Source organism: Filicampus tigris, chromosome 12 (assembly GCF_054856515.1).
Source record: "Filicampus tigris isolate MCC_2025a chromosome 12, RoL_Ftig_1.0, whole genome shotgun sequence".
NCBI classification, from domain to species: domain Eukaryota; kingdom Metazoa; phylum Chordata; class Actinopteri; order Syngnathiformes; family Syngnathidae; genus Filicampus; species Filicampus tigris.
The window spans coordinates 20,200,013-20,215,269 of NC_141228.1; the positions used below are offsets into that span (position 1 = coordinate 20,200,013).

Here is a 15,257-nt window from a genome sequence, read left to right on the forward strand (position 1 = left end):
TACACGTGTACACAACTACATGCACTCACACAAACACTTAAAAAACGTACACGCACACCTCCATAGATACATTTACAGTGCACCTACAACACGCATACGCAGACACGCACACACACGCACCCAAACACACACCCACACAAATCCACAAACACACTCACTGACACGCACACCCGCATTCACACTACACAAACACTTAAAAACACTTTCACGTACACACTTAGACACGAATCTACACACAATTACACAGAATACACAACTACACAGACACACACACACACACAAGGATAAAGAATATATGCCCGTGAGCGTTGCTATATTGTCCGTCCACTAGGGGTGTGGAAAAAAAATAATTTTCCAATATATCGTGATTTTTATCGATTTTTCAGCTTCTAATATCCTTTTAATGATGGCAGTGTCCAACACTCCATTTTCCTTTTTTCAGAGAATATGCAAAAACACAAATAATAAACAGGATGTTTTGAAGCAAATAGTTTGAACTCACTTTGTCCTCTGATCCATATCTTCTGATTAACATATACAGGAACTTCATTTCTCATCTCTACATGTAATTTTGATATTAACTGGGCAGAACATCACAATATCGTGATATCGCAATATCGTGATAATATCGTTCCGTGACCCAAGTGTCGTGATACCTATTGTATTGCAACATCCTTGCCAATACTCACTCCTACTGTCCACAAGTGTTGCCGCACCGTTACGCGTCATCAGCCCATCTATGGTGTTTCCCGTTAGATGTTAGCATGAAGCTAATGCTAAACTTCAAGCTGAAAGTGGCCGTTAAATCGGAATCGTGTACTTTTGCCCTACAGTGTAACTCCAGCGAGAACAAAACAAATCTTCCTCTGTATGCAGAATATTCCGCGTTCTACTCAGAGAAGGGCAACAAGAAGGCTAGTGTGAACGACAAACAAGTCAGCTCGCCGCCTCGCGTGAACCCAGTGCGGAGAGGTGGGGGGGGGTGGGTTGTGGGGGTGCGCGCGTGGCAGAGAGCATCTTTGGCGTGATTGATGAGCGGCGCTTTGTCACACTTTGTCGCCAGCTGAGGAGGCCCTTAAAAAGCCCTTCTGATTGGCTGCCTCTCGCCACCTCCGCCTCCTCCTCCCCACGCCTCATTAATTCATCCAGCCTGCTGCGCTCCTCAATCAGCATATGATTGAGTGCACCGGCAGCCAGACCCTCGCCAAAAATCAACTCCGCCGGGACCACCTGAGCCCTTCGCTATCGCTACGCGTGCACAAAAAAAAAAAAAAACATGCCTCCGGGTGCGTGTGCGTGCGTGTGCATGTGTGAAATTGGAATTTGGGCTTCGGATCGAGAGATGAATATGGGGCAAAAGTTCAGAATGCATTTATTGCATGGAAGTGTTATGTTCCCAAAAATTAAATGTTATTCACTTGAAATTCATTTTCTAATGTCCGTTTTAATACTTTTTGCTCATTTGATCCAATATATTTGTGTGTGTGGGGGTGTGTGTGTGTGTGTGTGTGTGTGGGCGCGTACATTCTTATCTAGGTTGATGGGTGAGGTTGAAAATGAAGCTTCGAAAAGCTGAGCACGTAGAAAGTGACTTCAATTGATTCCCCTGGAAGCCTCAGAAACGTGTGTGCGTGGGGGGGGGGGGGGTCTTATCAGCTGTCCACAAGGGGTCTCTCACACACGCACACGCACGCACGCACGTACACACACTCACAGACATCAAGGATTGAATATGGAAGGCATATGGGGCGCAGTGGAACTTTCGAAGAAAACCCGCTAAAACTATGACTCTAAAGTTGCGCAAATGCTGCAAGACTAGTTTTGACCACGGAATGATTTAATGCGGCTTTTTTTTTTTTCACCATTCCAACACCGAGTTGACTTTGAGACATTTTACACTTTAAATAATGATTCAGGAAAGGAGAAAAACATGGAAATGGCACAAAGGAGAGCTGACAGAGATTTAAAAATAATGACGGGTATGTAATCGGGCAGCGTTGCATAATCGTTTAAGAATGTTCAAAAATGACTTAAAATGTTAATAGATAATGATTTTATGCTGGCGATAGTTTGATCCTGGATCGATTTCATTCACTTGACATTATATGCTGCGGGAGTTAACAAAATCGAGCCTTTTAATAATCATTCATTCGGTTGACCCGAGCGATGCGTCGATTAATCGACAACTAATCGACTATCCGAATAATCAATCATTTGAATAATCAAGTAACGGTTTTGAGGCCTTTCTTGATTTAAAATTGTCCAAATCCTCGGCATTTCAGCCTCTCACCACAATCATATACATTTAAAATGATGTCCTGCTTTTAATAAACGAACGGAAATTACATGTTTATTTATCAGATTCATTGATTCCGCTACAACACAATCAACAGATTAATCGATACTCAAAATAATCTACCCCTCCAGCCCTAGTTGACTCTTAAAACATTTTCCACCAAAAAACAATGAGGCAGAAATTAAGAAGATGGAGATGAATAAAGTCCTCGGCCTGTGACTAGCGTGTATTTCTGCAGATTATTTTGCCGCCGGAAATAGACGCGAGAACACAGCATCATGGTGGTCTCCGCTGCCATTAATTGATTGTGACGCGGCGGAGGCGGGCAAAGCCGTTAGCGCTTAAAGTATACGGCAACAATAGTGACAGGCGGCCTGTCGCTCAACCCTCTGGGGAAGCGTTCCACTTCAAGGCGTCGCAAGGAGCCGTTGTACTTTTAAGTGTACGAGTGTCTTCAGAGAAGAAAATGGAGGCGAAAGCGCAATAAACAGCAAGAAAAAAGAAGGAGCGACTGGGAGGGGGGGGTGGGAGTCGGGTGGGGGTGGATAAAAATAGAAGATGAAAAGCATCCCTGAAAGCTGCGGACGATCACACTCGACCGCGGTCGCGTCGGTGTGAAAAAGTTTTCAAAGAGTTCGGCTATGGTCGGTGGATGAGGGGCGAGGGGGGGGCTGAAAGACGCCCAGGAGACCCTCAAAGGCGAGGCCGGATGCTGGCAGATAAGGTTGCCATTTTGAGAGAAACGTGCCAAAATATAGATGGGATAGATTTACTGTGGAAAGGGAACAATGCCAGGAGAAGACATGGGAGGCAAATGGCGAGGGGGGGAAAAAAAAAATGGAAGATGATTGCAACGCGTCCAGGCCCTGAGGTAACAAAGCAGCCCCGATCCAGGATGATAGTATAACGATTGCGATGAGGTTGTGTGCTCCTTCTAAACATCCTCCACGGTTTCCTTCATGGTGCCCTCCAACGACACCTTGATGTTTTCCTGATCGAGATTTTAAGGCTTTGGCTGACACTCCAGGATTATTCTTCGCCTTCATTGTGAATTCTGCGCTTTGCTCTTGAAGTCATCTTCAAAGGATGACCACTAGAAACAGATTTTGCGCATTCTCCGTTCGTAGTCTTATCGTGGACCGATGCGTGGCGAGGCTTTTACAGACGTGTGTGCGACAGTTCTTCAGCGTAGTTTAGTTTTATCATATTGGTATTTTCACCTTTTTTATTACCATTTTGCTAACTGGTATTGTGTTGGGGGTTAATGTGAAAAGAAATGTGATTATTGAGATGGCGTATTTTCCCAGAGCATCACCTGGCCCTCAAGCATCTCGTTCGGATTCGGGGATTGGGAATAGCAGCGAGGAGACATCTTGTTCGTCTTTGAAAGCTTGAGACATTTGCTTCTATTTTCATCAGACACGCCAACGCATCAAAGAGTTGTTGTTTTTTTCTTGTTGGTTTTTTTTTACCCTCCCCTCACATTGACTGATCGGCATTGCACCGAGCTCTCACGGGAGCATCTTAAAGCCCTGGGCTGCTTCTTTGTCTTCTTCTTCCTGGTCCATCGTCATTCTTTTGTAATCCACCTGCACCCTGACACAGCTGGAGGCGAGGGGCACTACTCACATGAAGACGCGCAGACATTGCCTGATTCAAAAGCAGTCTTGCGAGGTAAAAAGTACAACCTTTTTGTTGCTGTACTTTTGTCATTTTGCCAATCGTGTGAACGATGACTTGTCTTTGTCTGGAGTTCAGTCGCACATATCGTAGTTGTGAATTCCGACGATCCGTACCTCCAGTTTGAGATATCATAAATGCGGTTGCATGTCGAGCAATGTCATTTGGCCAAGTTAAAACTTAATTTACGATATCGGAAAAGGATGTAGAAGTCATGAATTGAGGTGAATTCAAGATATCTGGATTGACCCGGATTTTTGTCAAAATGTCGAGTCACGCTAGTCAAAATGACGTGGTTGTACAGTATTAGTCTTGATAGTCATACTGCCATCTACAGGCCAAGTTTAGATTTGCAGTATATTGTGTTTTGCATTAATGTCAACAGAACAAAGACAAAGCTTTTTGCCTTCATGCAACAATGTTTAGAATTACAATTAAAAATTAAATTAAAAGAAATAAAAGCAACCATGCTCAGAAATAGAATTCAAAGAAATAAACGACTCATTTTTAAAAATGAGAAACTTCCGATACTTAAAACTACATTTAATATCAGACAATTTAATTGAAAAATGTGATGCATTAATTAGGTAGCCTACAGAAAACTTTTAGCCCAATCATTTCCTTGAAGTTGACTTTAACTTGACCCAAAAAATTATAGTCTATAAATATAATTTCACACTTGACAGTTAGTTGGGAAGGCCCTCCACAGACCCAAATATTTGCATACAACATATTGAAAAGTTCGTTTATGTCCCCTTCGAAAAAGAAACCACACCTCCACAGTATCCGAGTACATTTTTGCAGTTCAAGAAACAGGAGCCGGATATGACATTAACTGCACGGAATACTTAATCAACACAATTATGATGCGCTGTGACACAGAAAGAGCCCATAATGAGCTGGTATTAACATATATCCCTTTGTCCTTGTCAGCAAACGTGTGCCCTGCCTAAACGTCCGCATTTTCCTCATTAATGTCCGTCTTTATCTCATTTTCCACTCACTTCTTTAATGCTCCTCATCTTAATGAAGTGCTTTTTCCCCCCCCCCCCACCCCCCCCTTTCTTTGTGACGGCTATTCACTATTTTCCGAAGCACTTAACGCCCTGGACAGAAATAGACTTCCTTTAGACGTCTCCTTCAAAAACTCAAGACGCTAGTCAGAAGTTTCTTTGAACTGATTTCTTTCTTTCTTTCTTTCAGGCATTCAGAGTATCACATTCCACATTTAAATGTTCACTTTTTTGGGGGCGGTCGGCTGAGATGTCAAGCTGACGCGTACGCTTTTACAAAATTGCCGATGAGCTGTCAAACGTTAAGTGCTGTCACTTAGCTGTCACATCAGTGCCGGTGATTCGCCGGCCATCTCCGTCCACTCAAATATCTACCATCAACCCCCCCCCCCCCCCCCCCCTTCCGATTGGACCTTTGAGGACGTCATTCTCCTGCTCATTTAGAAGAGACAATTTAGCCCCAGTGTGTCACACTGGACTAGTAGTTAACATGTCACCCTACAGTTCCACTCTGACTTGCTGACACATTCCAGAAACATTACGTGACTACTAAATTGTCCGTAGGTGTGAATGTCAGGGTAAATGGTTTTTTTTTTTTTTTTTTTTTTTGTAAAAATGTCAAATCAATTCAGATTCGTGTATTTTCACTCAAGGTGGCACTTATTACCAAGCCGCAAAACTACAAATCTGTCTGTGTAGCTAGCTAGCTAGCTACTATATCTACTATAGCCGTCTAGCTTATTGACACATTTTCAGACATAGGCAGATAAAAGTTGTACTTGGTTGTTTAATGTGTGGGCAGGCACCCCAGAGGCTCGTTTTGTAATGAAAATGAAAATACAAATGGAGCAATGTCGAAAGGGTTGTAAAAGGACAGCGACAGACTTAGAAAGGCTAATGAGGCTAATGCTGCTAACGTTTAATAAATGATTTCAAATAACATGTAATCATGAAATTATGAAATGGGAAGACCATAATCTTGACTTCAGGTGAAAAGTGCCTTTGCCGCAGACAGACAAATGGCTGCAATTTTCCTACGATGTTCCTTAAGATGTTTTGATGTTTGAAATAGGCATAAACATCGCTAACTCACACTGCGGAAATTACAGCCATTTTCATGTCAAAGCAGACAACAAATTATATTTCATTGGGCTGAATATTTATGACAGGGAAATAGGACATTTGTTCAACAGCTACCGCTTTCTTCAAAATCTTGTTTTGTTCCCGTATACCGGTTCGTATAAGGAAAAAAAAAAAAAAAAGCTATTACTGCCAAATAAAGTACCATGATGCACAGCAGTACTCTGCCGAAGCATCGATTGCTTGTCTTGAATGTTTACTGAGCTTGTACCTGGACCGTGAAAGTGCTGGCTAAAGCCACCAGGAGCCATAGCCGTGAAATTGCTGATTAAGGTCGAGGTCTCACTTATGAAGGCGAGCGAAAAGCGCTGTTTACCTTTTTATTTTATACCCTTTTTTTTTTTTACAAGCTTGTTGGCTGGAGGCAAGGCTACCAAGCATCGTACTTCCGCCGGCTTGGTGGGAGGAATGGAAGAGCCGTCTACTTCCTTCTTCTAATGGGAGCGATGCTATTTGTAAAACGCGTTTATTTGTTCAAACGACTTCCAAGTTCCGGGACAAAATGGCCTCAAGGACAACGTTGGCATTTATTGATGTACTTGCTGAACGACGACGGTATTTATTAACGCAAATTATAAACACGAGGGTTCACTGAAATGCAATTTCATCTGTTCAGACTCTAATAAGGGTCCTGACAACAACAACAATAACAGAACACTCATTGTCAAAAGCCGTTCTAATCATCATATTTTTCTTTAGCTTAGTAAAGAAGCTAGCTAGACCCGTGGTCTGTACATCTTATTATGCCAACAGCTTTATGTCAGTCCGTTAAGACGTTATGATGTGGATATTACTTAACCTGCTGACCCCCTGCCTGTGGAGAGAATTGACCTACATTTGGGTATCTTACCGAACTGGACACACTTAATTGATGAAACAGACCTACCTGCTCGTGTAGCTGTAGATGAAGGTCAAGCAGTACGCAATGAACCAGATAATGGCGAACCTGAAAAGGAAATTGACAACACAGAGCTCACCAAACCGAATAAGGTTGCGATGAGAGAGGACAGAACAGACAATGTTGCAGAGGACATTGGATTGACTGATCCTAGTTCTGCTCAGGATGAAGGACAATCAAAGGATAGCTCGCCAACTAAAACTAGGAGAGCCTGCCAAGTTGTCATTTAAAACCATTGGAATATAGCCCTTGACCAAGTTTTTTCAGAAGTCCCTTGAATTTTAACATACTACACTGAAAAAAGTCTGTTAGATTTACTGTATAAAGAGTACCAGCCCCATTATTCTTCTGATGTGCACGCCATGGCCACAAGGGGGCATATAGTAGACACCGAGTAAGTTAAAATGACGAAATGAATCAAAAGATGTGCACGCACTGGCCACAAGGGAGCATATAGTAGACTCCGAGTAAGTTAAAATGACGAAATGAATCAAAGGATGTGCACGCCTTGGCCACAAGGGGGCATATAGTAGACAACGAGTAAGTTAAAATGACGAAATGAATCAAAAGCAATGCATGCATTGGCCGGGAATCGAACCCGGGCCTCCCGCGTGGCAGGCGAGAATTCTACCACTGAACCACCAATGCTTACGGCGCTTTCAATATGTACGATCACGTCGTCACAAGCAGCAACCTGCCTCGACGCAAAAGCACAGAAGGACCGACGTTCTTTTGGTTTGTGACTGTTGTAATACAAAGAGACACGAAAAGAAGAGTTTCACATCTGACTGGGAAATCTTATGTTGCAAAAGTTGTGCATGCATTGGCCGGGAATCGAACCCGGGCCTCCCGCGTGGCAGGCGAGAATTCTACCACTGAACCACCAATGCATGTGATGACTAAAAGAGGTATAATGGTATAATGGTATAAAGGTATAATAATTTTTTTTTGCCATGGTTAATTTTCGTTTTATATTCCTAATGAGAACTGTTGAGTCTTTCGAGATGACGGTTGTGGTTTAAAATGGCACTGTTTGGATGCTAATTGTTGCATGCTGGGATTAGTACACTGCAGCAAAACCCCGCGGCTAGCCAGACCTCAACATAGAAGATGATCGCTAATGATAGTTTTGTTCGAAAAAAATATTGCTTTGTTTTTATTTTTGTGAGTCCACGCGTGCGTGAATCCGTTGCCAGAGAGTTTACAGACCACTTTAACTGGAGGATGATTGACGACTCACGATTGACGGTGAGGGTACAGTACTACTTAGCATGCTATGCTAGCGCTCGTTTCTCATTTTTTTCTATACGGTTAAAATGACGAAATATTGAAACGTTTCTCAGACGTTTAAAAACAATCGTAGTGAGCTACAAATGCGCAGCAATGTTGTCGTTCTTGAAAATAGTGAGTTGCGAGCTTTAAAGTGCATTCATTTTCATGAGAATGGTGGTCATTTTTCCTGCGTCATTTCTAGACGACTTGTTAAATGGCGGCAAGTCAGATCGAAACACGTTGTATGTCAATGTCGTTTGTGATTTGTGCACAGAATATTCTTATAGCGTTACAAGTTGTTTCAATGAAGAGTTATATTTGGAGTGAAACGTGTGCTTTGTTTAAAAAAAAAGTGTTTTATGTAGGTTTAAGTAGTTTGTATGTTGGGATGTGTGTAAAATTTCAAAGTAAAATTAGACAGGTCTTTTATGGTTCCAGTTATATAAATACAAATATTTGAAAAGGTATGAGCATTTAAAATCAGGGGTTTTCATTTTTGGCCAACGTCTTAATGCAAAATCAATAGAGATTGAGCTTTTATTTGTGATATTTTATTTTATTTTTTTTTAGAATCTGAGTTTCAAACTCTTCATCCTCTTTCCAGTCTGTCGCTGTCTGCCTCTGCGTCCAATCCATCATTTGATATCAGTCGTCGCTCCAGCAATGATGCCGTCACTCTGCTTTAGCCAAACACACTCACGTAAAGGTGCCCTAATCTGGGCCAGGAATGTGGCAACTTCCCAGAATTCACAGCATCACCTCGCCACTGCAATGTCATTTTCTCTGGTATACTTTGCAGGGCTCATTTACTACCTCCTCCCACGCCCGATGACCTCTTCGCAGGGGTTGAGGGGGGGGTCGCGTGAGCAAGTATATGCATCGTTTTAGCACGGTGCAACAGTGGCAGTTATGCCATCCATCCACTCATCCATCCATCCATGCATCCCTTAATCCATTTTCAATACTGCTTATAAGGGTTGCCATGATCAAATATTGATATCCGATATCAGTCCGATATTAGCCCAAAAAAACAGGATCGGATTATATCAGTCTAAATCCAGGAGCTCCAATATTAGCGCTCATTATACGAGCAGTCCAATCCAGGCTCAGTTCCCACCATACACTCAATGTAAAAAAATATATATTTCTATTTAATTATATAGAATAATTCGTTTTTATTGACTTTTTTAGGGTCATTTCTCAGGGCCCTTTAGTTTATTTTGTATTGATTTTATTCAAGTGCAGTTATTCTCATGTTTGAGGTTGAATTTATGTAACCCAAATGTTTGGGAAAAATGTGTCATATTTTCTCATACCTACCGTTGCTGACTATTGTTGTTTTTTTGAGTCAAGTCTCTCGTAACATTTCATTCTGAAAAATAAAAGCATGCATCATTCCTGCTGATATTGTATCAATATCGGTGTTAGACACTACTCTATGCTGCAATATCCGTATTGTATCAGAAGTGAAAAAGTTGTATCGGGACACCCCGACTGATTATCCTCACGAGGGTGGCGGATGTGCTGGAGCCTATCCCAGTTGAGATTAGGTCAGAGGCGGGGCAAACCCTGAGCTGATCGGCAGCCGTCAGTCTGACGGAATGCTCTCCTCCTAGCTAATTATATGGTCACATGTAGCAGCCTGCCCCGATGTGTGGTAGTTTCTTCTTCACAAGAACGAGAAAATATAGCATTGAGCAGGAGAGACCCACTTTGAGCTCCTTCTGGTGCACCAGGGAGCAGCATAATACAAAGAGACACGTAAAGAGGAGTTTCACAGCTGACTCGGCAACCTGAAGTGTAGCAAAAGCTTTGCATGCATTGGCCGGGAATCGAACCCGGGCCTCCCGCGTGGCAGGCGAGAATTCTACCACTGAACCACCAATGCTTGCGGCACTTCCAATTTGCACAGTCGCGTGGTCACAAGCAGCTGAGAAGGACCGACGTGCGCCGGGAAATTGTGAAAAACAAATAGACATGAAAAGAAGAGTTTCACATCTGACTGAGAAATCTTATGTTGCAAAAGATGTGCATGCATTGGCCGGGAATCGAACCCGGGCCTCCCGCGTGGCAGGCGAGAATTCTACCACTGAACCACCAATGCTAGCATGCCTGTGAGGGTGCATATTTCTGTGGTCACACGTAGCAGCCACGAGAGCCGAGCTGGAGGTTCCATTTGTACTTCCTCCTCACATTGGTGTACTTTTTCCCTTTGCGCTTGCAATTATCGTGACGCGCTTGAGCGCATTCCTGATGACGTGCAATCAATCGGCTTTAATTAGAAGTTGTTTCTTTCCGGACGCTTTTCGCTAATCTTTCGTACACTTTATCTCGAGGTTTGTTTTTTTTTTTTTTTTTTTCCCTCTGGTCGGCGGGTCGTTTGAAAAGTCAACCGCCGGCATTGCGCCGCTGCGTTAGTATGCGGCTTGTTACTTCACCTTAACTTGACCTCCTTCTCTCTCTCTCTCTCTCTGTCCGTCCTCCAGATGTCGATGACTGCCAGTCGAACCCCTGCCGCAACGGAGGAACCTGCATCGACGAGATCAACTCTTTCGTCTGTCTGTGCCTGCCCAGCTACAGCGGCGCCACATGCGAGAAAGGTAAAAATGGCAACAGAGTAAATTGTTGCTCTTTTTGTTGTTGTTGTCGTTCATTCATTTGGGCGTTACCACTGTTGCCCCGAAACAAAGATTTGGGGGGAAAGCGTTAATCTTTGGTTGTCAATCTTCAGATCTGAAGTCAGACGCCGGAAGCTATACTGTGAAAAAAAGCTTTGAAAAAAATGATTTGTCTCTCATTAATCCTGAGGTGTGGAATCAATGCAATGTCACTTTCCGTGCTACTCCTCCTCGCCCAAGTCCTCACTCCATATTTTCTACTCTGTGAGGCGTTTTTTTTTTTTTTCTTTTTCAACCGTAGCCTGAAGCAAACATGCATTGGCGAAGTTGGCAGCGACGCCATCAAGTTTGCCGTCACACCGACTTAATGAAGCTGGAATTATGCAGCGTGGGGTGGGTGGTCTCCCCAATATGATAATCCTGTCTGACAGTCTTCCTTATAAGTCTTAAATGCATTCCATTCCTCAAAATAGACACACGAAATATATTAAAATTGCATGTATTGATATGATATAAGTGCCTTTTTGTTTTTGTCACTCCACCCCCCCCCCCCCCTCAGTCGGTATTTTGACGTGATCGCCTACACTGCTGCAAGTGTTGAATCTTAGGCTGCATATACAATACATGTGACCTGAATCCCATCTTTTTCTCCCATGTGGCCCATTTTAGCAGAGGTGGAAAGAGCATTACAATATTCTACTCAAGTAAAAATATTATCTTGCCTACATTTCACGACGGTGCCTAAGTGACACACTTAAGATGATCTCAGAAGTTGTCCGGCTGTCTGGAGAGTCTTCGCAGCCTCTCAACTTCACAAATATTCCCCGCACTACATCTTACCACACAAGTTTGGATTGTTCCCCTGAGCGTCAGCTCTCTCTTTTGATTGTTGCCCCATGCTAAACAAGGCCGCGTTTGTTTTAGTCGCGAGAGCCCGGACTACAAAACCAAAGGCAAACAACCGGATTAACATTGAACGCCAAGTATAATCAACGCTGCCAGATTTGATTCCAAGAGGCATTAAAATGTCTTTGAAGCAGGGAAATCAGTTTGAAAGATGAAAAAATATGCGATGCTAGTGCCAGGTGGCACTGGTGGCATCTTCTTCTCTTGAGGAACGCTCAAAAGTCTCCACAAATCTCCAGCAACACCACAAAAGGTCGCCCCGATTTATCGCTAGCCACTTTGTTTTTAAAAAAAAAAAAAGTTGCTAAAGGTGTTGGAACGGCCCCTCGATGCCGCTTGGGAACTTTAAAATTGTGAAACAAATGCAAAATTTGTCTTGTTTAAGTCAAATGAAATCAACTAGTAAAACTAACGGAAAACGTTAGGCCGGTTACCGATACCTCTAGTGCTTTGACATGACAATTTAACGCGAAGACACGAAATTGTGAACAAAGGCCTTTTTGTTCTGAAGCAGATGATGACACACATGTGTCAAACTGTCAACTACTGCTGAAGAGGACTTACTCAATGTCAGATTTATTAAGTATCGTTGGCTGGTATCGGCAGCCTCCATGAGTACCCATACCTTAAAAAAAAAGGCTAGTATTGGCACCGATACTGATACCACGTACCGGTACTCGCCCATCCCTACTTAGAATTTAACAAACACGTCAAACACAGATGCCATTTTGATGTACACTTTTAATGTTTATACACGCTGCCCAACAGAATGAAGAATCATGTGGTCCTTTTAAAAAAAAAAAAAAAAAAAAACAACAAGTGGTGTGGATAAATGAGCCCATCAGTCTTTTTTGATCGTTTAAATTCTGTGTGAATATTATTGATGAGCTGGCTTTTCCTCGCAGCGTGACAGAGAAGACAGAGGGGGGTAAAAAAAAAAAAAAAAAAAAAAAAAAAGGAAGACAAGTTGAATAATGTCTAAATATTTGAAGAGGTTGATGTGATGTGGAGCTCTGAGGCTGCCTCTTGTCAGCGAGAGCAAGAAGAAATCAGCGGAGACTAAGCCGGAGATCTGAGGGGGAAGGAAACATGCTGCTTGATCTTCCATTTCCTCTTTTCTTGCCTTTTTTCCCCCTGTTCGCTCTGTTTCCTTTCCTGTCTTCTTGCCATATTTGCTTGCTTTCGCTACCATTTGGTCACGTGGGCAATCGTGTGAAGCATTGATTCTTCGAGCCCGTCTAGTTTTCTGCCTAAACGGGCCACCACTGCGCCTCTGATTTGATTTGATATATTTGACACCGCCGTGTCCAAGGAGAAGCAACCAATCAGAGAAAGAATCAATTGTCGCGCAGCCTCGCAACCTCGCCGAGAAAAAAAAACACTTCAACGTGATAACATTTAGGGCTCTATGAATCCGTGGACGCGAGTTTTGTCCGATGTTGGTCATTTCAGTGACGAGCGCAGGGAGAGGGAGGGCAGCCCCGCTGTGGGAGTGGTCACAGCCGATTAAAGTTCATTGCGTTAAAATGAGCCTCGACATGGCGAAAGTACACATGCGCCGTGTGCATTTGCTGGTGTCCAAAAGAATAAAAAATAAATAAATAAATTGCTGGTGTCAAGTCATAATGACTGTTTTAAGTAGGACAAAAAGTTTTTTAATTCTGTTTTTTCTTTATATGGTGGCAGGTGTGTGAGGTCATTAATTAGATCAGATTAAATTCTTTGTCTCATTTTTTTTTTAAACCACACACCTGTAATGTCCTAGTCAATGTTTTTGACTTTGAAACCCCCCCACAAATGGACGACCTGTGTTCGAAAGTCCAAAAAGCGAACACATAAGGTTCTCAAATTGTGCACGGAATTGAATATTGTTCTGGTATTCTGTCCTTCTCCTATCTATGCATACTGAACAGGGCCCCATACAGACCCCATTTGCAGTTTTCCAATTCACCGGTGTCGCTTCGGATTTGTCGGCCCAAAAAGCGGAGGCCTTCCGCGAGCTGCGGGGAGCGCCAAAATTTGACACATGGAGCCCGTGCGTCCGATTTGCAGGGAGATACCCACATACGTGCATCCCAGCCAAGTGGGGATGGCAGGCCGAGCGCTGCGACGGGTCTTAATTGCCGAGCCGGCGTTGCACAATGCAAGCAGCGCTGTCATTTCAATGGATGAAAGGACTTTTGCTGGACCGGGGCTGTCGCACGGCAGCTTGATCATTATCAAGCTTCTTCAGAGCTTTCTGATGAGCCGATCATTTGAATCAGTTGTGTCGCAGCAGGCACAGATGGAAAACAGGCAGGAAAGCGGCCCTTGAGGACCGGCGCTGGACATGTCTGATTTAGGCTGGCATAGCAACGTTTTGCATCATATTATAGTGATTCTGCAAGCGATGGGAAAGAAATCGCGATGTAGAAAACATTGCAGAACGAGTTACACAGTAACGTCCCAGAAACGGTCTCAGTCGCTCTTGTTTTCACACGAGGCAAATTCGTCAACAAGCTTCGCCGTACAGCAGCGCGGCCTTCGGAAACCAGTTAGTTACGATGTCGGGGAGACTTAGCGGATGCACGGACTTACAGTGTATAATTAGTCCGTGAGGGGATGTCCCTCCATGGCCGGACTTGCTGCCCTGTCTTCAGTTCCCAGCAATGTTGTGAGTCGGTCGCCAAACAAACATAGAGACGAGGGTTGCTCTACAGAGATGGCTGTATTTATGGCACTCGTTCCCTATGCTCATTAAACTCAACTCGCTATGCTTATTCTCTTTAGGCAGTTATATATGGATTTCTTTTTTTTAAATCATAACACAGAGACAGGTTTTATTCCTGGCAGGGAGGAAGGGAATTGCTGGATAGCTACTGATGATTGATTCTTGATTTTTTTTATTATTATTTTTTTTAATACGCCTTCTCTTGATAGGATTGTGATAGGAGTGTATCAACCATTCGCTATTGTGTGTCCCCATGTGCCCCCGGCAGACACGGAAGGCTGCGAGCACGCATGGCGGAAGTTCCATGGCCACTGCTACCGCTACTTCAGCCGGCGGCACACGTGGGAGGACGCCGAGAAAGACTGCCGGGAACACAGCGGCCACCTGGCCAGCATCCACAGCCCGGCCGAGCAGAACTTCATCGGAGGTGAGCGCGGGAGTCCAAATGAGCCGGAGAAGTTTGGCGAAAGCTGCTTTGCATTCCCGGGTAGTTGGTCCGCTTTCAAGTGACGGCGCCCTCTAAATGTCACTGATTGGAGTCATCAGGGCGAGACCAGTGAGCGGAATCTAATGTGGCCAGTTGGCAGCACGCCACAGTGAAACGGCATCGAGCAATTAGATAATTAGCAGACGTCAACATATGCAAAATACTTGTTTGACAGTGGCAGTTGCTTTTAACACCACGGGGCAGGAGAAGCGCGCAAGTTCATCATTCCCCTGGAGC

General features: G+C 43.6%; 1 protein-coding gene and 4 non-coding genes across 9 annotated transcripts in view; 1 reads left to right on the forward strand and 4 right to left on the reverse strand.

Moving 5' to 3' along the window:
• ncanb (neurocan b) overlaps positions 1 to 15,257 on the forward strand; it is a 129,001-nt gene that overhangs the window by 102,189 nt on the left and 11,555 nt on the right. For all 5 annotated transcript variants that reach the window (XM_086046281.1, XM_086046283.1, XM_086046285.1 and 2 more), the window contains 2 exons: positions 10,786 to 10,899; positions 14,802 to 14,960. In XM_086046281.1, the coding sequence (XP_085902407.1) occupies positions 10,786 to 10,899; positions 14,802 to 14,960 (273 nt within the window). The remainder of the gene's footprint in view (positions 1 to 10,785; positions 10,900 to 14,801; positions 14,961 to 15,257) is intronic.
• trnag-gcc (transfer RNA glycine (anticodon GCC)) lies at positions 7,605 to 7,675 on the reverse strand. Its single transcript has one exon. It is a non-coding gene; the product is annotated as a tRNA-Gly (tRNA).
• trnag-gcc (transfer RNA glycine (anticodon GCC)) lies at positions 7,847 to 7,917 on the reverse strand. Its single transcript has one exon. It is a non-coding gene; the product is annotated as a tRNA-Gly (tRNA).
• Positions 10,117 to 10,187, reverse strand: trnag-gcc (transfer RNA glycine (anticodon GCC)). Its single transcript has one exon. It is a non-coding gene; the product is annotated as a tRNA-Gly (tRNA).
• On the reverse strand, positions 10,333 to 10,403 carry trnag-gcc (transfer RNA glycine (anticodon GCC)). Its single transcript has one exon. It is a non-coding gene; the product is annotated as a tRNA-Gly (tRNA).